Source organism: Mycteria americana, unplaced genomic scaffold (genome assembly GCF_035582795.1).
Source record: "Mycteria americana isolate JAX WOST 10 ecotype Jacksonville Zoo and Gardens unplaced genomic scaffold, USCA_MyAme_1.0 Scaffold_135, whole genome shotgun sequence".
In the NCBI taxonomy this organism is placed as follows: Eukaryota; Metazoa; Chordata; class Aves; order Ciconiiformes; family Ciconiidae; genus Mycteria; species Mycteria americana.
The window spans coordinates 55,355-77,942 of NW_027445475.1; the positions used below are offsets into that span (position 1 = coordinate 55,355).

The window sequence follows — 22,588 nt, forward strand, 5'->3', positions numbered from 1 at the left end:
TTTATCTCAACCCATGAGTTTTCTCACTTTTACCCTTCTGATTCTCTCCCCCATCCCATCAGGGGGGAGTGAGCAAGCAGCTGTGTGGTGCTTAGTTGCCGGCTGGGGCTAAACCACGACAGTCCTTTTTGGCGCCCAACATGGGGCTCAAAGGGTTCAAGATAACGACAGGTTTGATTGGAATATGCTAGATCAAAGTTATAGCTGTTATTGCTGTTTAGCTATTAATCGGCAGGCTTCCGTGCTTGCCATTGGGCTTGCTTGCCTTACTGTATATTACAGTCTAGGGCTCGTTAGTGGCTGCTTTTTTACCTTTGCTGCTTGCCGTGCTGCTGTACTGCTTATCATCTTACTCTGCTGTGCCTGGGAACATGTTGATAACAGCAATGGCCATGCGCCTGGGCTGGCAGATGGCCAGGGCATCGCTGCTGTTTCTGTGCTGCTGGACTGGACGGGCTGGAACTCCAGTGTGAACTCGAGTCGAAGGGACTGTGACCTGTGGATGAATCCACGTGGGAGCAGGACACCCCGAAGCGTCTGTGCGCGTGGATAAGCCCGTGCCACGGCAGGTATATCTTGAAACGTCTGTGGCTGTGGTTATGTTTGTGCCACAGCAGGTATTCCTCTGAAGGGATTGTGGCCCAAGGATATGTCCACGCTGGATAAGGAGCACCTCGAAGCATCTGTGGCTGTGGATGAAGTCCACGCTGCAGCAGGTACACCTCGAAGCATCTGTGGCTGTGGATGAAGTCCACGCTGGATAAGGAGCACCTCGAAGCATCTGTGGCTGTGGATGAAGTCCATGCTGCACCAGGTGCACCTCGAAGCGTCAGTGGCTGTGCATGAGGCCATGTTGGAGAAAGTTTACTTCTGAAGGGACTACAGTCTGTGGATAAGTCCAAGCTGGAGCAGGGGCAAGGGGAGGAGTTCATTGCAAAGTTAAACCCGATGGTCTGGTCCAAAGTGACCAGGAGTGGAGATTGTAATGGAAATACCTTTAAATTGTTGTAAGCTGGGATTTCAGTTGCATGTTATGGGAATTACTACAGCAGAAACCCCTTGTTGCTAGCCAGGCTAGGAGCAAGGGGAGGAGTTCATTGCAATGTTAAACCCTATAACCTGGCCCAAAGGGACCAGGGGTGGAGATTCTAATGGATATACCTTTAAATTGTTGTAACCCATTTATTTGAGTTGCATGTTATAGGAATTACTATAGCAGGAACCACCTGAATTAACAGAGGACAAGCCTTAGAAGAAGCAGTACAAGTGCAGCAGTGACCCAACCTGAGCTGGCTTTGGTGCCCGATAACTCCACACAACCCACCTACAAAATTTAAGAAGCAACAGGGTATGTGACAAACAAGAAACAATTAAAAAACAGGGATAGACAGCTCAATAAAAGTCGACATAGAAAGAAAAATTAAAAAGCAAAAGGATAGAAGGCAGAGGAGAAAAAATTTAAAAACAGAGATAGCAAACTAGATAAAAGTAGGCATAGAAAAAAATGAAAAACAAAGGCCTTAAAGGAAGAAAAAAAAATATAGGGACAGCAAACTAAATAAACAAAGACACAGAAACAAAATCTAAAAAGCGACAGGGTATGGCAGATGAGCATGAAATAAAAAATAAAGACAGTGAACTGGATACAAGTAGATAGAGAAAAAAATTCAAAAGCAACATGACACAGGAAAGTCTGGAAATAATAAAAAAATTGGGTTAGACATCTGGGTAAAAGCAGACAGAAAAAAACTTTAGAAGTCACAATGTACAGTACAGATAGGAAAAACATTAAATAATAGAGACAGAAAAATACATAAAAGTGAACATAGAAACAAAAATTCTAAAGTTTTTTCAATTCAAAAGACATCAAGACAGAGAAAATTTAAAAATAGCAAAAAAACCTAAATAGATAGAGACATAGAAAGAAAATTTTAAAAGCGACTGGGTACAGGACAGACTAGAACAAATTAAAAATGAGGACAGAGAGGGGCCCGGATGCACGTGAGGGACGCGCGACTCACCGCAGCTCCTGGCACCACGGGGAGACCTTCAGCGCCCCGAGGCTTCTCTCTCTCGGCCTCTGCCCCTTCCTCCTCCACAGTGCCGGCTGCCTCGCCCGCACGCCTCGATGCTCCTCTCCCAAGAGGCTTCCCAGAGACACGGTAGCTCACACGTGCGGCCGATGGGGGCACCGAGCTCCCGGCACCACGTGCTGGTGGTGCGCTCTGTCGGGGACGGCCGGGAGGGATCCGTCCCAGCTGTGGGGACCGGCTGTTCCTTGCTGGAGGCAGCTGCCTGGGGAAGCCCCTTCATTTCACTCCTCAGCCAGCTCCCGCAGGCAGGCATGCCTAGGCAGCCCCTCCCCATGTAGAGCCCCTCAGCACAGCAGGGCCAGCCCCATCCTCAGCCCTTTTTAAACCCTTGGCCCAGCCCCATCCTCACCTCATAGGTCCCACCTGCGCTGCCCCGGGCCACAGCTGGAGCCCATGGGGAACAGGGGGCCAATTACCCCAACCCTCACAAGCCAGACACAGCCAGCAACCTGGCACAGGCATGGGCACACACCACCACCAAGCTGGTGCTGCCGTGGGCAGATGCTGCCGCCAAGCTGGCACCAGCCTAGCAGACTTTATTTTGCAGCCCAAAGCCAAGGTTGGCCTCTAAACAAGAAAACATGTGAAAGCATCCTTACAGGATGCCAGTCCGGTGGTGTCCATGATAGCTCTCACAGCCTCCCATGTAATAGACAGCTCCCCCGTCCGGGACCACATTTTGCATGTCCCAGGCCCTCCCCGCACCCATGTTGAAAATCAAACAGAACAATTAAGGACTCTGCTTCATCGCCTCAGCCTCCAAAAGAAGCTTCCTTCCTCTGCTAACGCTCGACACAGATATCCCCATGCTGTTCCTTCAATGCAGGCTGGCCTTGGGTGCCTGTACTGCCAAAGGAAGAGAAAAAGATCATGCTCTTGTCACGTGCTCCATCATCCTCTTGTTCGTCAAGAAAACAGAAGAAAGCTACCGTCCCCATTGCTACATGACAGAAATTTGTGCAGGAGACGGATGAGCCCATCCCCAGAAAGGAAAACTTCTGCTATGACCCTGCTTTGCCTTTTGGCAACAGGATCCGCCAACGGTGTGCCACAAACAGGCGAGGTCCCGTTCGGGCTGGCATCTGCCACACACAAGCGAGGTCCCCTGCAGGCTCGCATCCGTCACAAACAGGCAAGGTCCCATTCGGGCTGGCGTCTGCCACAGACAAACAACATCCTGTTCGGGCTGCCATCCGGCACGCGCAGGCAAGGTCCCTCTTCGGGCTGGTGTCCAGCACGTGCAGAGGAGGTCCCCCTTTGGGCTGGCGTCCGGCACGCGCAGGTGCCACCCGCCTTGGGGCTGGCGTCCGGCACATGCAGGCGAGGTCCCCCTTCGGACTGGCATCTGGCACACGCAGGCACAGTCCCACTTTGGGCTGGTGTCCGGCACGTGCAGGCGAGGTCCCCCTTTAGGCAGGAGGCCGAGCTACAGGGCCGAGCAGCTGAGCAGCCGAGGTGCAAGGCCGAGGCCGAGCGGCCGAGCGGCCGCATGGCCAGGCGGCAGGATTGAGCAGCCAAGCGGCCAAGCTGCAGGACCGAGGCTGAGCGGCTGAGCTGCAGGGCTGAGCAGCCGAGCAGCCGAGGTGCAGGACCGAGGCTGAGCAGCTAAGCTGCAGGGCTGAGCGGCCGAGGTGCAGGGCCAACACTGAGCGGCTGAACAGCCGAGCTGCGGGGCCGAGAGGGCCGAGCTGCAGGGCCGAGGCCGAGCAGACAAGCTGCAGGACTGAGCGGCAGAGCCAAGGCCAAGCGCCCGAGCGCCCGAGCTGCAGGGCCGAGCGGCCAAGCTGCGGGGCTGAGGCCGAACGTCCGAGCTGTGGGGCCGAGGCCGAGTGGCCAAGCTGCAGGGCCGAAGTTGAGCAGCCGAGCAGCTGAGCTGCAGGGCTGAGGCCGAGCGGCCGAGCTGCGGGGCCAAGACTGGGTGGCGGGGCAAGCGAGCTGCAGAGCCAGGGCTGAGCAGCCGAGCACCCGAGGTGAGGCCAAGCGGCCGAGAGGCCAAGCGGCTGAGCTGTGGGGCCGAGGCTGAGCAGCCAAGCACTCGAGCCGAGGCCAAGCTGCCGGGCTACAGGGTCGAGGCCGAGCAGCCTAGGGGCCAAGGCCGAGCAGCCTAGGGGCCGAGGCCGAGAGGCCGAGTCGAGGCCAAGCGGCAGAGCGGCCGAGCAGCCGACCTGCGGGGCCGAGGCTAAGCGGCTGAGCTGCGGGGCCAAGGCCGGGCATCCAAGCGGCCAAGCAGCCGAGCTGCGGGGCCAAGACTGAGCAGCCAAGCCGAGGCCAAGAGGCTGAATGGCCAAGCTGTGGGGCTGAGGCCGTGCAGCCAAGTGGCCGAGCTGCGGGGCTGAGACCAAGCGGCCGAGCACCCGAGCCGAGGCCAAGCAACCGAGACGCCAAGCGGCCAAGCTGCAGGGTCAAGGCTGAATGGCCGAGCACCCGAGCCGAGGCCGAGTGGCTGGGCTGCAGGGCCGAGGCCAAGCGGCCTAGGGGCTGAGACTAAGCGGTCGAGCGGCCAAGTCAAGGCCAAGCGGCGGAGAGGCCGAGCAGCCAAGCGGCCAAGCTGCGGAGCCAAGGCCGAGCGGCTGAGCAGCCAAGCCGAGGCTGAGTGGCCGAGCTGCGGGGATGAGGCCGAGCAGCCGAGCTGCAGGGCCGAGACCGAGTGGCCGGGCAGACAAGCTGCGGAGCCAGGGCCGAGCAGCCAAGCGGCCAAGTGGCCAAGCTGCGGGGCCGAGGCCGAGCAGCCGAGCTGCAGGGCTAAGGCCGAGCGGACAGGTGGGCAAGCTGCGGAGCCGGGGCCAAGCGGCCGAGCCACGGGGCCAAGACCAAGTGGCCGAGCACGTGAGCCGAGGCCGATCGGCCGAGCTGGAGGGCTGAGACCAAGCGGGCTAGTGGCCGAGCAGCAGAGCCGAGGCTGAGCGGCTGAGCCGCGGCCGAGCAGCCGAGCAGCCGAGCTGCGGGGCGGAGGCCAAGCGGCCGAGCAGCAGAGCTGTGGAGCCAAGGCCAAGCACCCAAGCCGAGGCCGAGTGGCTGAGCGGCCAAGCTGCAGGGCCAAGGCCAAGCGGCCAGGCGGGCAAGCTGCGGAGCCGGGGCCAAGCGGCTGAGCCGAGGCTGAGTGGCCGAGCAGCCAAGCGGCTGAGCTGCGGGGCCGAGGCCGAGCGGCTTAGAAGCCGAGCCGAGGCCGAGCAGCTGAGCCGAAGCCAAGTGACGGAGCAGCCGAGCTGCTGGGCTGAGGCTGAGCAGCCAAGCAGCCAAGCAGTGGGGCCGGGGCCGAGGCCGAGCAGCTGAGCTGCGGGGCCAAGCGGCTCGGCCGCTGCAGCTCAGCCACTCGTCCCCGGAGCTCGTCCTTGTCCCTGGAGCTCAGCTTGAGGAGCTCAGCCTCAGCTTGAGGAGCTCGGCCTCAGCTTGAGGAGCTCGGCCTCATGCCTGGAGCTTGGCTTGAGGAGCTCGGCCTCATCCCTGGAGCTCGACCTCATCCCTGGTGCTCGGCCTCGGCTTGAGGAGCTCAGCCTCGTCCCTGGAGCTCGGCTTGAGGAGCTCAGCCTTGTCCCAGGAGCTCGGCTTCAGGAGCTTAGTCTCATCCCTGGAGCTCGAGCTCGGCTTGAGGATCCCTGGGGGCCCACTGGCCCCAGCAGTTCCCCACCGACCCTCGCAGGGCCCCACCGCCCCTGGCACAGGGCCCCTGTGGCCCCGGGGCACTCTGGAGAGAAGCAGGGCTCCATTCAGCCTTTGGCAAAGCCCTAGAATGCAGCAGAGCCCCGCCCAGCCTCGGTGGAGCCTGGAAGAAGGTTTTATTTGTTCGGAATTTCTCTGCTATGTCTTGGCGGACTGCTAGCCCATAGAGTGCGCGTTCCGGAGGACCGACGGGCACTTCCGGTGAGCTGGAGGACCACCGGCCCATAGAGTGCGCATTCCGGAGGACCGACGGGCACTTCCGGTGAGCTGGAGGACCACCGGCCCATAGAGTGCGCGTTCCGGAGGACCGACGGGCACTTCCGGTGAGCTGGAGGACCACCGGCCCATAGAGTGCGCGTTCCGGAGGACCGACGGGCACTTCCGGTGAGCTGGAGGACCACCGGCCCATAGAGTGCGCGTTCCGGAGGACCGACGGGCACTTCCGGTGAGCTGGAGGACCACCGGCCCATAGAGTGCGCGTTCCGGAGGACCGACGGGCACTTCCGGTGAGCTGGAGGACCACCGGCCCATAGAGTGCGCTTTCCGGAGGACCGACGGGCACTTCCGGGCGGCCCCGGAGCGCGGTAAGAGCCCGTACCGGAGTACCGGCGGCCGCTGTCGGTGCCGAGCGGGGCGGCCGTCGCCGCGGGGGGGTGGGGGTGTCCGTCCGTCCGTCCCTCCCTCCCTCCCTCCCTTCCTCCCTCCCTGCCTGAGAAGCCGCTCTGGGTGGCGGGGAGCCCGTCGGAGCCCCGGCTCTCTAGGGCCCGGCCCAGCCCGGCCCCCGTGAGGGCCTTTCTCCGCGGCTTGGGGCCTCCCGCGGCCTGCTGCTGCCGCGGGCGCGTCCCTCTCGCCGCCCCTGGTTCCGCCTCCGGGCCGCTGCCCTGCGGGCCCGGGGTCGGGGCGGTGCTCAGGGGTCGTTGCGCGGGCGGGGGGGACGCGCTGCGTGGCCGAGCCGCCTGCCTGTGGGAGCCGCCATCGCTGCTAAAGCGGTGTCGTTCACGACGGGGTCGGGCCGCTGGTGCTGGTGGCCGCGCCGCGGCGAGGGCTCGGCCGGAGCTCGGCAGCAGCGAGCGGGCAGTGGCGTCCTCGGGCGCGGCCGGCTGCTGCCGTCCCGGTGCCGCGGGACCGCCTCGCTGAGGGCTCCGCGCTGCGAACGCGGCGAGCGGCCGCTGGCGCCTGGGAGGCCCCGGTTCCCTGCGGCTGCCGGGAGGAGGAGGAGGAGTGCCGAAAACGGCGGCGGAGGCGGAAGGAAAGGTTAATGCTCTTCTCAACCGTGATTCCCTGTTAGGAATTAGCAACCGAACCGGGCGTGCTGTAATTGCCACCGCGACAGCAAGATGCCGTTACAGTAAACGGCTCCAAATCAGCCTTCTCTCTCTGCTTCGTCTCTGGAAATTTTGATGATGGCGGTGCTGCCGGGGCATCGTTAGCGCATGAATGTAACATTACTGTTATTAAATAAGTAAGAGGTGTTAATGATGCCCAGTTAGTCTTCTGAATGTTTTTAAATTCAGTTTAACTGTGTACTGCTCAATTTTCATTTGCACCGGTTTCACCTCTATTTTTAGGTCTACTTGGAAATAATTAGTACCTGTGCTTGGGGGGGTTCCCCCCAAAATGGCTATGGTTAAGTCCGGGCGGTCGTGACACGCTGTTAGTTTCTTAATTTTATTTTAAAGCTAAATCTTTCAATGTTGTTAGTTCTGGTTGAGAACTGTTACCGCCTGTGAATTTTCTTAATACCTACGTTTAAACACAGCTGTTATGTAATGACTCATTTTTTGTTTCTCTGTCTTTAAAAAACTAAAACTTCAATTACGCTTTGGGTTCTGAGCCTGAGTCACTATTGCCTCTGAACTAAGCTTGCAGCCGTGTTACAATTTAAGTTTTAAACACTCCTGATTAGCTTTCCGATTCTATTTTCGTTTTAAAATTTACAACTTCCTTATGTGGTTTCCAATTGGACGTCATTAATGCCTGCAATTTATTTAATAATGGCTATATTTAAACGTAGCTGTTAATGGCCCTTAATTAGTTTTCTATCTTTATCGCTTAAAAAAGGATTGCTAAATTTATTTTTTTTTAATTACAATACAGATTAGGAATAATTACCACCTAGTTTGTTAAGTAATAGCTACAATGAAATTTAGTCATGATTCACCTCTGAAGAGTATTTCCATTATTTGCACTCTAACTTTACTACCAAGTGGGATTAACTACTGCCTGTGACTTTTTTTTTTTAAGATTAACTAGAGTTGTTTCTCTACAGACGTTAATCCCAACTAGTGCTCTATTATTTACATTTTGCTGCTTCTAGTTTTATAATATAAATTGGGACTAATTACTGTCTGTAAAGTTTTGCATAACAACTAGAGTCTAGGCATTCTGTTCTAGTTACTGTTATTTAGGTTTTTATTCTAGATGTTTTAAAGTAAATAGTAAGTAGTAAGAATTAAAATGACAGAAACCAGGGACGTCGGAAATCCCAGGAAGAACAACGGGAGCACCTCGGTGTGACTGGAGGTTGGACAAGCACTTCGGTCCAGCTTGATTGCTTCAGGATTTCGCACTCCAGCTCCACCAGCCCTTTTCTCTGGGAACCCCAAATTCCCGGGGGAACAAATGTGCATGCAGCAGATACACCGCAGCATCAAAGCGCCGGCTGTGCCACCACTGCTGGCCGCGCCCAACCGTTGCCACTACCCCGACAGGAGCCCGAGTGCCTGCCACCCCCTCGGCCAACGGCGCGTCCGACAAAACCTGTGACGACACCGAGACTGCGGAGACGAAAGCGAGCTGCGGCGAGGACAGACACGTCACAGCAGGTACAATGCGTAACACTGAAACACCGTGCCAGGTCACACATACACGGCACAGAGAATTTTTTTCTGCATGAGACAGGCAGCCGTCCTTAGCGTCTTCACAACTCTCTTCATGGGCACCTTTGCGAGCTCTGGGCATTGCGGTGTGCCCTCGCTGTCCTGTGGTCCTGCAGGACAGGGGGGCCCAGGGCGGGATGGGGCGAGGGGGTATGGGCAGCAGGGTGCTGCTGGGATGCCGCCTCCCAGAGCGCCGGGTCTGGCCACCCCCCCGCCCCGCTGGCCCCCAGCATCCCCTCCGCAGCCCTGCTGCTTGCTCCAGCCCCTTCCTGCACCACCCACCCATCCAGGCAGGCCACTCCCACCCGCGGGTCTTGGGGGGGGGGGGGGGTCCCTGCTCCCATGGATAGTGGCAGGACCCTCGGCGGGTTGGGATGGACGGGGACACCCATGCCACGCCGGGACAATGGGACCACGACAGATGGGGGGGCCCCCCCCGTATCCCTCCATGGAGGGATGCTGAGCCCGGGGGCCGTCAGGCTGCCCTGAGCCTGCCCGTGGGTGGGGTTTCTGCTCCCCCAGCACCCGCAGACCCTTCATCCGCCTGCCCTGCATGGCCTCAGGCAGGTTTTATGGGCAAAGCATCATTTCTGTGAGCCCCCGTTGCCCGCCAGCCCCCTCGCTGTGCTCCAGGCTCTCGGCCCCTGTTATGGTGCAGGCAGAAACAGCGGTGGGAGCTGTCTGGGGACGCGGCCTCTGCCAGGCCCTGTGCTGGCGGTCTGCGCTGCCGCCAGACCCTCAGCCTGGAAGCCGCTTGTCCCAGGCAACCCACCCCCTGATTCCTCTTCTCTTCTCCGCAGGGGACGGAGGGCTCCTGGCCCCGCATGGACCCAGGCACCCGCGGCCCTGAGGCAGGAGCGAGCTGGGGAGACGCCGGGGCAGGTACCGGATTGGGACAGGGCTGGGCTCGGTGTTGGGCTCGGGGCCCGTTCCCACAGGCTGGGAGCAGAGGGCGGTGGCGTCAACACCTGAGGCCCAGACGGGGCTGCTGCCAGCTGCATCGGCACCCCCTTCCTGTCCCTGCCCTCCTGAGTGCCGTCTCCCCATCGCCCATCTCCCTGGCAGGTGACAGGCAGGAGGAGAGCCCGGAGAGGGGGAGCACGTCCCCTGGGCAGGAGATGGAGCAGGAGCGTGGCGGCGGTGCCGGGGCAGCGCAGCCGCGCCCCAACACCTGCGAGGCGTGCGGGAAGAGCTTCAGCCTGCGCTCCAACCTGCTGACCCACCGCCGCAGCCACCTGGGCGAGCGGCCCTACGCCTGCCCCGAGTGCGGGCGCTGCTTCGGGCAGAGCTCCCACCTCCTCACCCACCAGCGGCTGCACACCGGCGAGCGGCCCTACCGCTGCCGCGACTGCGGCCGCAGCTTCAACGTCAACTCGGACCTGGTGAAGCACCGGCGGACGCACACGGGCGAGCGGCCCTACCCCTGCCCCGAGTGCGGACGCCGCTTTGGCAGCAGCTCCAACCTCACCCGGCACCAGCGGCTGCACACGGGTGAGCGGCCCTACCGCTGCCCCGACTGCAGCGAGAGCTTCCGGGACTGCCCCTCGCTCACCATCCACCGGCGGGCCCACACCGGTGAGCGGCCCTACCCCTGCCCGGCGTGCCCCAAGGCCTTCGCTGACAGCTCGCTGCTGGCCAAGCACCAGCGCACGCACCGTGCTGAGAAGTCCTTCGCCTGCCCCGACTGCGGCAAGAGCTTCTCCACCAGCTCTTACCTGCTGCGGCACCGGCGCACCCACCTGCCCGAGAAGCCCTACCGCTGCGGGGAGTGCGGCCGGGGCTACAGCCAGTTCGCCCACCTTACCACCCACCAGCGGGTGCACACGGGCGAGCGGCCCTACGTCTGCCCCGAGTGCCGCAAGAGCTTCACCACCAGCTCGGCGCTCACCAAGCACAAGCGCGTCCACACTGGTGAGCGGCCCTACGTCTGCCCTGACTGCGGCAAGAGCTTCACCCAGAGCTCCAACGTCATCACCCACTGGCGCCTGCAGCACGGCAAGTCCCTCTGACGGCTGTGGCTGTGCCGCCCCTTCCGCAGCGCCGGGGTCCCTTCCCCGAGGCTTCTCTGTGCGGTGCTCGGCAATAAAATCTGCCATCCTGCAGCAGAGGCCACCGGCGCGGCTGGCATGGGGCGGTGGGGGGGCGGATCTGGGGCGAAGTGTCGCCCAAGACGCTCCCTCTGGCACGGGGGGTCCCTGGGGGCCTTGTCAAACTCCAATTCACTCCTGAGCCCTCCCTGCTGAGCGGTGGCCATCCCAGATGGCTGCTGCGAGCGAGCAACTCCTGTTGTTTCACTGAGGTGGGGGAAAGCAAAGGAATGTGGTGGTTTTCACCCAAAAAGGCGGATGCAGAGGCTGGGGCACAATGCGCATCTCTGAATTTTGGGTATTGGAGGCATCTTCCAGCTCACCATTGACCCATGCAGCTCCCACCCTGTCTTTTTGAGGCTGAACTGGGGGCTGAGGGGCTTCACTGTGTGGCTCGGGGGGGAGGGGCAAGCCAGGGGAGAGGGGGGAAGCTGCAGGGCCGGCCAGATGGGGAGTCCCCTGGCTCCCACTGGGAACACGGCGAGCACCCACAACTCTCCCAGAGCCTGGCCAAGCGCTCCACTGCATGGAGGATGGGAGACGAGGGGTGTGAACTGGAAGAGGACGGGTCTCTGCTGGCTAGGAGCAGCTTTTCCCTGAGGAAGGCCAAGCGGGTCACCTGGGGTGGCTGCGCCGTCCCCATCCCTGGAGCTCGGCCAGGCCAGGCTGGATAAAGCCCCGAGGAAGCGGAGCTGGCCCGGCAGCAGGCAGGACCTCGGCTGGAGGAGGGTGGGTTGGAGGCCGAGCTCCCCAGGTCCCTCCTGAGCCAGGTGATCCTAGGGCCCCACCGTTCCCCGGGCTGTTGTCTGTAGGTGCGAGGGCACAGAGAGGGTTTGTCCCCCTTTGCCCGCCCCTTGCTGTCACCCGCTGCCAGCTGACCCTGCGGAGCCAGGACTGCCCGGGCGCTGGGATGAGGGTGGGGATGGGGTCAGGGTCACGGAGAGGGAAGGGAATGGGGACAGGACAGGGGATGGGGATGCAGGGGGGAAGGCAATGGGACGAATGGGACGGGGACAGGAATGAGGGCAAGGACAGGGATGGAGATGAGGACAGGAACGGGGATGGAGGTGGGAGCGGGGCTGAGGACAGGAACGGGGATGGAGGTGGGAGCGGGGATGAGGACGGGGATTGGGGATGGGGGTGGGAGCGGGGACGGGGACGGGGACGGGGCCCGGCGGGAGGGCGGGGGCAGCCCGGGCCCCCGCGTCCCCCCCTGCCCCCGCCGGGAGGGAGGGAAGCGCCGCAGCCGCTCGCCGCCGCTTCCCTCCGCGCCTGCCCGGTCACGGCGGCGGAGGCTGAACTTCCTGGGTCACCGGCGGCTCCTCCATCCGGGGGCCCGGGCGGAGCGGCCGCGGGGCCGGCGGCGGCGCTTCCCCGAGCAGCCCGGAGCGGGGAGCCCCGGCCCCGCAGCCCCCGGAGCATCGCCCCCGCCCGGCTCTGTCCCGTCGTCCCTCCCCCCCCGCAGGTATCGGGGTGCCGGGGGTCCCCCGGCGCAGCCGGGGAGGGCTCGCTGAGCCGCGGGTGCCCCCGCTCGGCCCCGCTCGGCGGGGAGGCCACGGAGGGGGGATGCTCGGGCGCCCGCATCCCCAGCCGAGGCGGGGGGGCCCGGCGAGCGGCCCCGTGTATCTGCCTCAGAAGCCACCCGGGCCCGGTTAGCGGGGACCGCGGCGAGAGCAGGGGACGCGGCTGCTCTGTGCCCGTGCCGGGGGGTGCCCCTGAACCCCCTTTCTCTCTCTTGCAGGTGCTGCCGGGCTTCGAAGTGGCATCGGCGTCATGCAGGAGAGCTACGAGTCCCTGATCCTGCTGGGTAAGGCTGGTGTCCTCGCCCGCTCCCGCTCCCCGCGGCATGCTGCCGCCTGCCCCGCCACGCGCTGGGCTTCACTGCCAAAAAATAATCCGCCGCCAAAAAAGACGCATCCTGCGGGCGTGGCGAGAACAAAAGCTGTTCCCCCCGTGTGTCGGCGCAGCCGGCACCGCGGGGTTGGGCACCTGCCTTCGGCATCGCGAGCCCTCTCAGCGAAACACAGCGCGTGCTTTTTAGCTGGGGGGTGCAGAGGAAAAAGAAAGTGCAATTTTTGTGGGAGTTTGGTTCTTGTAAGGCATTGGGTGCAGAGAAATGTGGTGCCGGGGTGGCACATCCCTCCTCAGAAGACAGGAGATGCCAGAAGTGAGGTTACCTGCCGAGCAGCCACAGTCTGCTGGATGGAAATGCCTTTTATTGCCTTTCTCTCCCAGCTGCTGGCCTGAATGCAAAAGGCCGTATTTCCTTTAAAAAGTGTATATATATATATAGTGTTTAATAAACCCCACGTAACAGACTTGTAACAAACGCGGTGTCTTCTTTCTCCTTTTTCTGGAGCAGACTTCCCGATTCCCAAGCCCAACGTCATCTCCCGGCTGGAGCTGGAGGAAGAACTGGGCGTGCCGGACCCGAACGACTCCAAGGAATGGGAGATCCTCAGGGTGGCCCCTGCAGGTGAGCTGGGACCCCACCCCAAATGGGCTGGCGGTTTTAGCGATAGCCCCATGGTAGCCCCCACTCCTCCGTCACAGGGAGCGTCCCAAGCTGGCAGGTGTCCGGGGCTCTGCGTGGAGCTGCTGGGCTGGGGTCGGGAAGAGCTTTCTTGCCCTCTGTTCTGGGATTGGCCTTTGGCACCTGTCCACCCGAATTCTTCAGGCTCCCCCTTTTTCCCCTTGGCGCTGGGAATCACTCCCGTCGGCGTTGTCTCTCTCTGCCCCGGCAGATGACGGGACGGGGAGCGAGAACGAGGAGGAGGCTCCTGAGCCGGAGGGCCCCGAGCTGGCAGAGCTGGACGTCATCCTGTCCCGGGGGGTGGAGGAGGGCATTCCCCAAAGCCCCGTGCTTGGGGACGCCTGCCAGAGCCACTGCGGCCCCCCGTGGGACTCCCGGAGCCCACCTGAGGAGTGTCCGGCGCAGCCCCCCTACAGCGGGGCAACGGCCGGCAGCCGAGGGGGGCGGCGGGCACGGCGGGGTGACGCACCGAAAACCTGCGGGCAGTGTGAGAAGACCTTCTCCCGGCGGTCAGAGCTGCTGATCCACCAGCGGCTGCACACGGGGGAGAAGCCCTACAAGTGCCTGGACTGCGGGAAGAGCTTCACCCGCAGCTCAAACCGCAACGCCCACCAGCGCATCCACAGTGGGGACAGGCCCTACAAGTGCTCCGACTGCGGCAAGAGCTTCGGCCAGAGCTCGGACCTGGCGAAGCACCAGCGGCTGCACGCCGGCGAGCGGCCCTACGCCTGCGCCAAGTGTGGAAAGAGCTTCAGCTGGAGCTCGGACCTTGTCGTCCACCAGCGCATCCACACTGGCGAGCGGCCCTACAAGTGCCCCCAGTGCGGGAAGAGTTTCAACCGCAGCTCGAACCTCAACACGCACCAGCGGACCCACCTGGGCGAGCGGCCCTACAAGTGTGCCGACTGCGGCAAGAGCTTCAGCTACAGCTCGGCCTTCCTCAAGCACCAGCGGACCCACACCGGGGAGAAGCCCTACCAGTGCGCCGGCTGCGGGAAGCGCTTCTTCGAGAGCTCGGCCCTGATCCGCCACCAGCGCATCCACACCGGGGAGACCCCCTACCAGTGCCCCCACTGCGGGAAGAGCTTCAAGCAGAGCTCGTCGCTCATCACCCACCTGCGTACCCACACTGGGGAGAAGCCCTACAAGTGCGGCGACTGCGGCAAGAGCTTCATTGTCAGCTCGGCCCTCATCAGGCACCAGCGCATCCACCTGGGATAGGTGCTCGCTGCTGATCCTCCTCCAGGAGCCTGACCGCGCTGCTTTCAGGGGGCTGAGCTGGACGGAGCTGGAGGTAGCTCGGGGGACCCGGGTGCTTCCAGCTGCAGCGGGGGAGCAGGAGCCTTGCCGAGCTGTGCCGGCACGGGCAGTCGAGACGCCTCCTGAGCCTGAGTGGGCACTGGTGGGAGAGGAGCCACAGTGGGGATGGACTCAAGGGGACGTTTTGCATCTCCCGTGCGGAACGGGCACGTGGCACCGGCACCGCCTGCCCGTGGGGATTCCTTGACCCTGTCCCAGCCAGAGCTGTGGGAAGCCGGTGCGGGGCGGGTGGCCGTGGCTCATCCCTGCCACAGAGCCAAGGGCTCGGGACACCCCGAGCCGCATTTCTGCCGCGCAGTGTCCATGTTGTGGCCGTTGTGTAGATGGGGCCGAGCCTTTTACTTGCCTGTGTTTCGCCATGGGGTTTGGGGGGGAAAGGGGGGAGGAAAGGGGGGATCCCAAAGCGGAGCCCCACAGCGGGAGCCTCATGGCGTGGCTTTCTCCTCCCTGCATGAACACGAAAGGTCCTGTAACTCACTAATTTGACAACAGTCCTCCGCAAACAGGGCTGTCGGAGCAGCCCCGCCAACGGCGACGCCGCTGGCAAGGTAATTTCCGCGCGAGCCCGGTGCTTGGCGTGCCGGGGCGCGCGATCCCTTTCCTATCCCTGCCTGCCATAGTAAAGAGTTGTTGTTTGCCGGCCGCGGGCTGTGCAACCTGTGTTTTCCCCCAGGGCCAGGACGGGGGGTTGCAGGGGCTGTGGCTGCCGAAATCCCGCAGCTCTGGGGTCCCCCGGCCTTTCTTGTCCGGACGCGGAGTCACGCAGCGGGCAACGACGGCGCGTGGAAGAGGGGGTCTAATGCTGCTTAGGGGACCGTGGTCCTGCGGGACCCCCCAGCCGGGGGGCTGGGGCTCTGGGCTGCTCCGAGGGTCGGGGGGATGCCAGCCGCCTGGGACGCCGGCATCGCCGACCGGGCCCGCTGGTCCCGCTGCGGGCACCCTTGCCGAAGGTGGCCCCCTCTGCTCTGTCCCCCTCCGGCAGCGGGTCTGGCCGCGGGCAGGGCGAAGGCAAGAAGGGGGCCCCTCCCCGAAGTGGGGTCCGGGCAGCACGTCCCCGTCCTGGTGAGAAGGGACGGGCTGCGGGTCGGGGGCACGGGGAGAAGCGACCCTGCCCCGAGCGCCGCGGCGGGGCTCTGGGGAGATGGGGATGGGCATGGGGGGCCGGAGGGGGCTGGGGGTGCGGGGCCAAGCCGGGGCCGCGGCCGGGGCCGGGGTCTTCCCCTCGCCGCCGCCGCCGCCTTCCTCCGAGCAGCCCCCGGGGGTTGAACTTCCTGGGTCAGCGCCGCCGCCGCCGCCTCCATTGTCCGCCCGGCACCGGCGAGGCCGCGGCAGCGCCCGGACGGCAGCGGGGGCGGCGGGGGCCGGGGACGCGGCAGGAGCCGCAGCTGCAGCCGCCGCCGCCGCCGGCCCGGGCTGTGCCCGCAGGTACCGGGGCAGTGCGGGCGGAGGCCACCGGCGGGGGGTCCCGCGGGCCCGGCCCGGCCTCGGCTGGCGGCGTCGGGGCCCGAGGCCCGGCCCCCGCGGGGCCCGGAGAGCGGCCAGGCCCGAGCGGGCCGCGGCCGGGGCCGGGGCCGGGGCTGGGGCCGGGGCCGGCGACGGGGGGCCGGGGGTGGGGGCCGGGGGTCTCGCCGGGGAGCCGAGCAGCCGGGCCCGACCAAGGGGCTCCCGCTGCCCCGGCCCGAGCCGCGGCGTCTCCCTGGCACGTCCCCGCCGCCGCCAGCCGGCCTGGGCTGCTCCCGCAGCGCCGCGAACCGCCGGCCCGGGCGAACCGCCAGCCCCGGGCTACCGCCCCGGCGATTGGGCCAGCGCTGGCGCGCCGAGGCGAGCTGAAGCCGTAACCGGCCGCCTGGAGGGCCGGGCTGCGCCCGGGGCAGGCGAAGCCGTCCCCGGGGGCTGCCGCAGCCTCGCCGCGCTCCGGGCGAGGCTGGGCGCGGCATTCCCGTCCTAAGCCGGGCCGGGGCCCGGCCCTCCCGGCTTCGTCCTCGGCTCTGGGGCTGCCAGTGCTGGTGGCCGCTCGGGCGTCCCGAGCTGGGGGGTCCCGGCGGGCGGGCAGCCCCCAGCCCGGCGCTGCTGGGGGGGGCGACTCACGTTCGGCTTCTCCCCTTGTCGCCGCAGGTGGGGACGGCACGGGGACGCCCCCGGCTCAGGGAGCCCCCTGCCATGTCGCCGAAGCGCTGCAGAGGCTCCGCGGCCCCCCAGCCTGAGCACGGCAGGTCCCCGAGGGGCCAGGGCCGGGCGGAGGGGCAGCCAGCCCCCCCGGGTGGCGGGGAGGCCAAGGTGGGCGGCCGCGGGGGGCGGAAGCACAAGGAGACGGTCGTGCGGCAGTGGGTGTCGGTCGGGGAGCACCCCAACACTTGCGTGGAGTGCGGCAAGAACTTCACGCGGAACGCGGCGCTGCTGGCGCACCGGCGCAGCCATGGCGGGGAGAAGCCCTTCGCCTGCCTCAACTGCAGCAAGAGCTTCGGCCAGAACTCAGACCTGGCGAAGCACCAGCGGCTGCACGCCGGCGAGCGGCCCTACACCTGCACCAAGTGTGGAAAGAGCTTCAGCCGGAGCTCAGACCTTGTCATCCACCAGCGCATCCACACCGGCGAGCGTCCCTACAAGTGCCCCGAGTGCGGGAAGAGCTTCAAGAGCAGCTCCAACCTCAACATGCACAAGCGGACCCACTTGGGCGAGCGGCCCTACAAGTGTGCCGACTGCGGCAAGAGCTTCAGCTACAGCTCGTCCTTCCTCAAGCACCAGCGGACCCACACCGGGGACAAGCCCTACCCGTGCTCCAGCTGTGGGAAGAGCTTCTGCGACAGCTCAGCCCTGATCCGCCACCAGCGCATCCACACCGGGGAGACCCCCTACCAGTGCGCCCACTGCGGTAAGAGCTTCAAGCAGAGCTGGTCCCTCATCACCCACTTGCGCACTCACACCGGCGAGACCCCCTACCAGTGCCCGAACTGCGGGAAGAGCTTCAAGCAGAGCTCGTGCCTCATCATCCACCAGCGCACCCACACCGGAGAGAAGCCCTACCAGTGCGCCGACTGCGGGAAGAGCTTCTGGGAGACCTCAGCCCTGATTTGCCACCAGCGCATCCACACAGGGGAGAAGCCCTACCAGTGCCTCCAGTGCGGGAAGAGCTTCTGCGAGAGGTCGCCACTCATCACGCACATGCGCACCCACACCGGGGAGACCCCCTACCAGTGCCCCCACTGCGGGAAGAGCTTCAAGCAGACCTCGTCCCTTGTCACCCACCTACGCACCCACACCGGGGAGAAGCCCTACCAGTGCGGCGACTGTGGCAAGAGCTTCAAGCAGAGCTCGGCCCTGACCCGCCACCAGCGCACCCACACCGGGGAGACCCCCTACCAGTGCCCCCACTGCGGGAAGAGCTTCAAGCAGAGCTCGTCGCTCATCACCCACCTGCGCACCCACACTGGGGAGAAGCCCTACAAGTGTGGCCACTGTGGCAAGAGCTTCATTGTCAGCTCGGCCCTCATCAGGCACCAGCGCATCCACCTGAGATAGGTGCTCACTGCTGATCCTCCTCCAGGAGCCTGACCGCGCTGCTTTCAGGGGGCTGAGCTGGACGGAGCTGGAGGTAGCTCGGGGGACCCGGGTGCTTCCAGCTGCAGCGGGGGAGCAGGAGCCTTGCCGAGCTGTGCCGGCACGGGCAGTCGAGACGCCTCCTGAGCCTGAGTGGGCACTGGTGGGAGAGGAGCCACAGTGGGGATGGACTCAAGGGGACGTTTTGCATCTCCCGTGCGGAACGGGCACGTGGCACCGGCACCGCCTGCCCGTGGGGATTCCTTGACCCTGTCCCAGCCAGAGCTGTGGGAAGCCGGTGCGGGGCGGGTGGCCGTGGCTCATCCCTGCCACAGAGCCAAGGGCTCGGGACACCCCGAGCCGCATTTCTGCCGCGCAGTGTCCATGTTGTGGCCGTTGTGTAGATGGGGCCGAGCCTTTTACTTGCCTGTGTTTCGCCATGGGGTTTGGGGGGGAAAGGGGGGAGGAAAGGGGGGATCCCAAAGCGGAGCCCCACAGCGGGAGCCTCATGGCGTGGCTTTCTCCTCCCTGCATGAACACGAAAGGTCCTGTAACTCACTAATTTGACAACAGTCCTCCGCAAACAGGGCTGTCGGAGCAGCCCCGCCAACGGCGACGCCGCTGGCAAGGTAATTTCCGCGCGAGCCCGGTGCTTGGCGTGCCGGGGCGCGCGATCCCTTTCCTATCCCTGCCTGCCATAGTAAAGAGTTGTTGTTTGCCGGCCGCGGGCTGTGCAACCTGTGTTTTCCCCCAGGGCCAGGACGGGGGGTTGCAGGGGCTGTGGCTGCCGAAATCCCGCAGCTCTGGGGTCCCCCGGCCTTTCTTGTCCGGACGCGGAGTCACGCAGCGGGCAACGACGGCGCGTGGAAGAGGGGGTCTAATGCTGCTTAGGGGACCGTGGTCCTGCGGGACCCCCCAGCCGGGGGGCTGGGGCTCTGGGCTGCTCCGAGGGTCGGGGGGATGCCAGCCGCCTGGGATGCCGGCATCGCCGACCGGGCCCGCTGGTCCCGCTGCGGGCACCCTTGCCGAAGGTGGCCCCCTCTGCTCTGTCCCCCTCCGGCAGCGGGTCTGGCCGCGGGCAGGGCGAAGGCAAGAAGGGGGCCCCTCCCCGAAGTGGGGTCCGGGCAGCACGTCCCCATCCTGGTGAGAAGGGACGGGCTGCGGGTCGGGGGCACGGGGAGAAGCAACCCTGCCCCGAGCGCCGCGGCGGGGCCCTGGGGAGATGGGGATGGGCATGGGGGGCCGGAGGGGGCTGGGGGTGCGGGGCCAAGCCGGGGCCGCGGCCGGGGCCGGGGTCTTCCCCTCGCCGCCGCCGCCGCCTTCCTCCGAGCAGCCCCCGGGGGTTGAACTTCCTGGGTCAGCGCCGCCGCCGCCGCCTCCATTGTCCGCCCGGCACCGGCGAGGCCGCGGCAGCGCCCGGACGGCAGCGGGGGCGGCGGGGGCCGGGGACGGGGCAGGAGCCGCGGCAGGAGCCGCAGCTGCAGCCGCCGCCGCCGCCGGCCCGGGCTGTGCCCGCAGGTACCGGGGCAGTGCGGGCGGAGGCCACCGGCGGGGGGTCCCGCGGGCCCGGCCCGGCCTCGGCTGGCGGCGTCGGGGCCCGAGGCCCGGCCCCCGCGGGGCCCGGAGAGCGGCCAGGCCCGAGCGGGCCGCGGCCGGGGCCGGGGCCGGGGCTGGGGCCGGGGCCGGCGACGGGGGGCCGGGGGTGGGGGCCGGGGGTCTCGCCGGGGAGCCGAGCAGCCGGGCCCGACCAAGGGGCTCCCGCTGCCCCGGCCCGAGCCGCGGCGTCTCCCTGGCACGTCCCCGCCGCCGCCAGCCGGCCTGGGCTGCTCCCGCAGCGCCGCGAACCGCCGGCCCGGGCGAACCGCCAGCCCCGGGCTACCGCCCCGGCGATTGGGCCAGCGCTGGCGCGCCGAGGCGAGCTGAAGCCGTAACCGGCCGCCTGGAGGGCCGGGCTGCGCCCGGGGCAGGCGAAGCCGTCCCCGGGGGCTGCCGCAGCCTCGCCGCGCTCCGGGCGAGGCTGGGCGCGGCATTCCCGTCCTAAGCCGGGCCGGGGCCCGGCCCTCCCGGCTTCGTCCTCGGCTCTGGGGCTGCCAGTGCTGGTGGCCGCTCGGGCGTCCCGAGCTGGGGGGTCCCGGCGGGCGGGCAGCCCCCAGCCCGGCGCTGCTGGGGGGGGCGACTCACGTTCGGCTTCTCCCCTTGTCGCCGCAGGTGGGGACGGCACGGGGACGCCCCCGGCTCAGGGAGCCCCCCGCCATGTCGCCGAAGCGCTGCAGAGGCTCTGCGGCCCCCCAGCCTGAGCACGGCAGGTCCCCGAGGGGCCAGGGCCGGGCGGAGGGGCAGCCAGCCCCCCCGGGTGGCGGGGAGGCCGAGGCGGGCGGCCACGGGCGTGGGGGGCGGAAGCACAAGGAGACGGTCGTGCGGCAGCGGGCGTCAGCCAGGGAGCACCCTAACATCTGCGTGGAGTGCGGCAAGAGCTTCGCGCAGAGCTCGGCGCTGCTGGCGCACCGGTGCAGCCACGGCGGGGAGAAGCCCTTCGCCTGCCTCGACTGTGGCAAGAGCTTCGGCCTCAACCCCAAAGTACCCCAGGACCAGAGCAGCCATGCCGGCGGGAGCCCACAGAGCTGCCAGGATTGCGAGAAGAAGGTGGGGGCTGCTGCCACCAGCCCGGCCCCACGCCCCGTCAGCCAGAAGCCCTACAAGTGTGTCGACTGCGGGAAGAGCTTCGGCCGGAGGACAGACCTCGTCATCCACCAGCGCATCCACACCGGCGAGCGGCCCTACAAGTGCCCCCAGTGCGGGCAGAGCTTCAAGAGCAGCTCCAACCTCAGTGCACACAAGCGGACCCACCTGGGCGAGCGGCCCTACAAGTGTGCCGACTGCGGCAAGAGCTTCATCTACAGCTCGTCCTTCCTCAGTCACCAGAGGACCCACACCGGGGAGAAGCCCTACCCGTGCGCCAGCTGCGGGAGGAGCTTCTTTGACAGCTCGGCCCTGATCCGCCACCAGCGCATCCACACCGGGGAGACCCCCTACCAGTGCCCCCACTGCAGGAAGGGCTTCAAGCAGAACTCATCCCTCATCGCTCACCTCCGCACCCACACCGGGGAGACCCCCTACCAGTGCCCAAACTGCGGGAAGAGCTTCAAGCAGAGCTCGTGCCTCATCATCCACCAGCGCACCCACACCGGAGAGAAGCCCTACCAGTGCGGCAACTGCGGGAAGAGCTTCTGGGAGACCTCAGCCCTGATCCGCCACCAGCGCATCCACACAGGGGAGAAGCCCTACCAGTGCCCCCAGTGCGGGAAGAGCTTCTGCGAGAGGTCGCCACTCATCACGCACATGCGCACCCACACCGGGGAGACCCCCTACCAGTGCCCCCACTGCGGGAAGAGCTTCAAGCAGAACTCATCCCTCATTGCCCACCTACGCACCCACACTGGGGAGAAGCCCTACCAGTGCGGCGACTGTGGCAAGAGCTTCAAACATAGCTCGGACCTGACGCGCCACAAGCGCATCCACACAGGGGAGAAGCCCTACCAGTGTCCCCAGTGCGAGAAGAGCTTCAAGCAGCCCTCTTCCCTCTTCGTCCACCTGCGCACCCATGCCAGGGAGAATGCCTACCAGTGCAGCGAATGCGGGAAGACCTTCTGCGAGACCTTGACCCTCCGCTGGCACCAGCGCATCCATAGGAGATAGGCGCCAGGCACTGATCCTCCTCCAGGAGCCTGACCGCGCTGCTTTCAGGGGGCTGAACTGGACGGAGCTGGAGGTAGCTCGGGGGACCCGGGTGCTTCCAGCTGCAGCGGGGGAGCAGGAGCCTTGCCGAGCTGTGCCAGCACGGGCAGTCGAGACGCCTCCTGAGCCTGAGTGGGCACTGGTGGGAGAGGAGCCACAGTGGGGATGGACTCAAGGGGACGTTTTGCATCTCCCGTGCGGAACGGGCACGTGGCACCGGCACCGCCTGCCCGTGGGGATTCCTTGACCCTGTCCCAGCCAGAGCTGTGGGAAGCCGGTGCGGGGCGGGTGGCCGTGGCTCATCCCTGCCACAGAGCCAAGGGCTCGGGACACCCCGAGCCGCATTTCTGCCGCGCAGTGTCCATGTTGTGGCCGTTGTGTAGATGGGGCCGAGCCTTTTACTTGCCTGTGTTTCGCCATGGGGTTTGGGGGGGAAAGGGGGGAGGAAAGGGGGGATCCCAAAGCGGAGCCCCACAGCGGGAGCCTCATGGCGTGGCTTTCTCCTCCCTGCATGAACACGAAAGGTCCTGTAACTCACTAATTTGACAACAGTCCTCCGCAAACAGGGCTGTCGGAGCAGCCCCGCCAACGGCGACGCCGCTGGCAAGGTAATTTCCGCGCGAGCCCGGTGCTTGGCGTGCCGGGGCGCGCGATCCCTTTCCTATCCCTGCCTGCCATAGTAAAGAGTTGTTGTTTGCCGGCCGCGGGCTGTGCAACCTGTGTTTTCCCCCAGGGCCAGGACGG

The 22,588-nt window shown here is 65.3% G+C and overlaps 2 protein-coding genes across 2 annotated transcripts; one reads left to right on the top strand and one right to left on the bottom strand.

Annotated features, from left to right (window-relative positions):
* Positions 1–5,378: 5,378 nt before the first annotated feature.
* Positions 5,379–6,729, bottom strand: LOC142403201 (uncharacterized). The gene is made up of 3 exons (XM_075489393.1): positions 6,714–6,729; positions 5,550–6,634; positions 5,379–5,457 (listed from the first exon to the last, which is right to left on the bottom strand). Exons 1-2 carry the CDS (start codon positions 6,727–6,729, stop codon positions 5,910–5,912), a joined length of 741 nt encoding a protein of 246 aa, XP_075345508.1. The 3' UTR covers positions 5,379–5,457; positions 5,550–5,909.
* A 21-nt stretch (positions 6,730–6,750) lies between these two features.
* On the top strand, positions 6,751–22,546 carry LOC142403202 (uncharacterized). Its single transcript, XM_075489394.1, has 19 exons — positions 6,751–7,007; positions 8,218–8,578; positions 9,433–9,514; positions 9,698–10,638; positions 11,303–11,489; positions 12,461–12,526; positions 13,082–13,195; positions 13,464–14,470; positions 14,575–14,671; positions 15,079–15,120; positions 15,246–15,366; positions 15,411–15,604; positions 15,853–15,997; positions 16,405–18,088; positions 18,193–18,289; positions 18,697–18,738; positions 18,864–18,968; positions 19,029–19,252; positions 20,318–22,546. Exons 3-19 carry the CDS (start codon positions 9,457–9,459, stop codon positions 21,803–21,805), a joined length of 6,612 nt encoding a protein of 2,203 aa, XP_075345509.1. The 5' UTR covers positions 6,751–7,007; positions 8,218–8,578; positions 9,433–9,456; the 3' UTR covers positions 21,806–22,546.
* Positions 22,547–22,588: the final 42 nt, after the last annotated feature.

Coding starts and splice junctions, on each gene's coding strand:
- LOC142403202 (XM_075489394.1), top strand. CDS start 9,457: ATGGACCCAGGCACCCGCGGCCCTGAGGCAGGAGCGAGCTGGGGAGAC. Junction 15,121..15,245: donor ACGGCGACGCCGCTGGCAAG/GTAATTTCCGCG, acceptor GTTTTCCCCCAG/GGCCAGGACGGGGGGTTGCA. Junction 19,253..20,317: donor GGCAGCACGTCCCCATCCTG/GTGAGAAGGGAC, acceptor TTGTCGCCGCAG/GTGGGGACGGCACGGGGACG.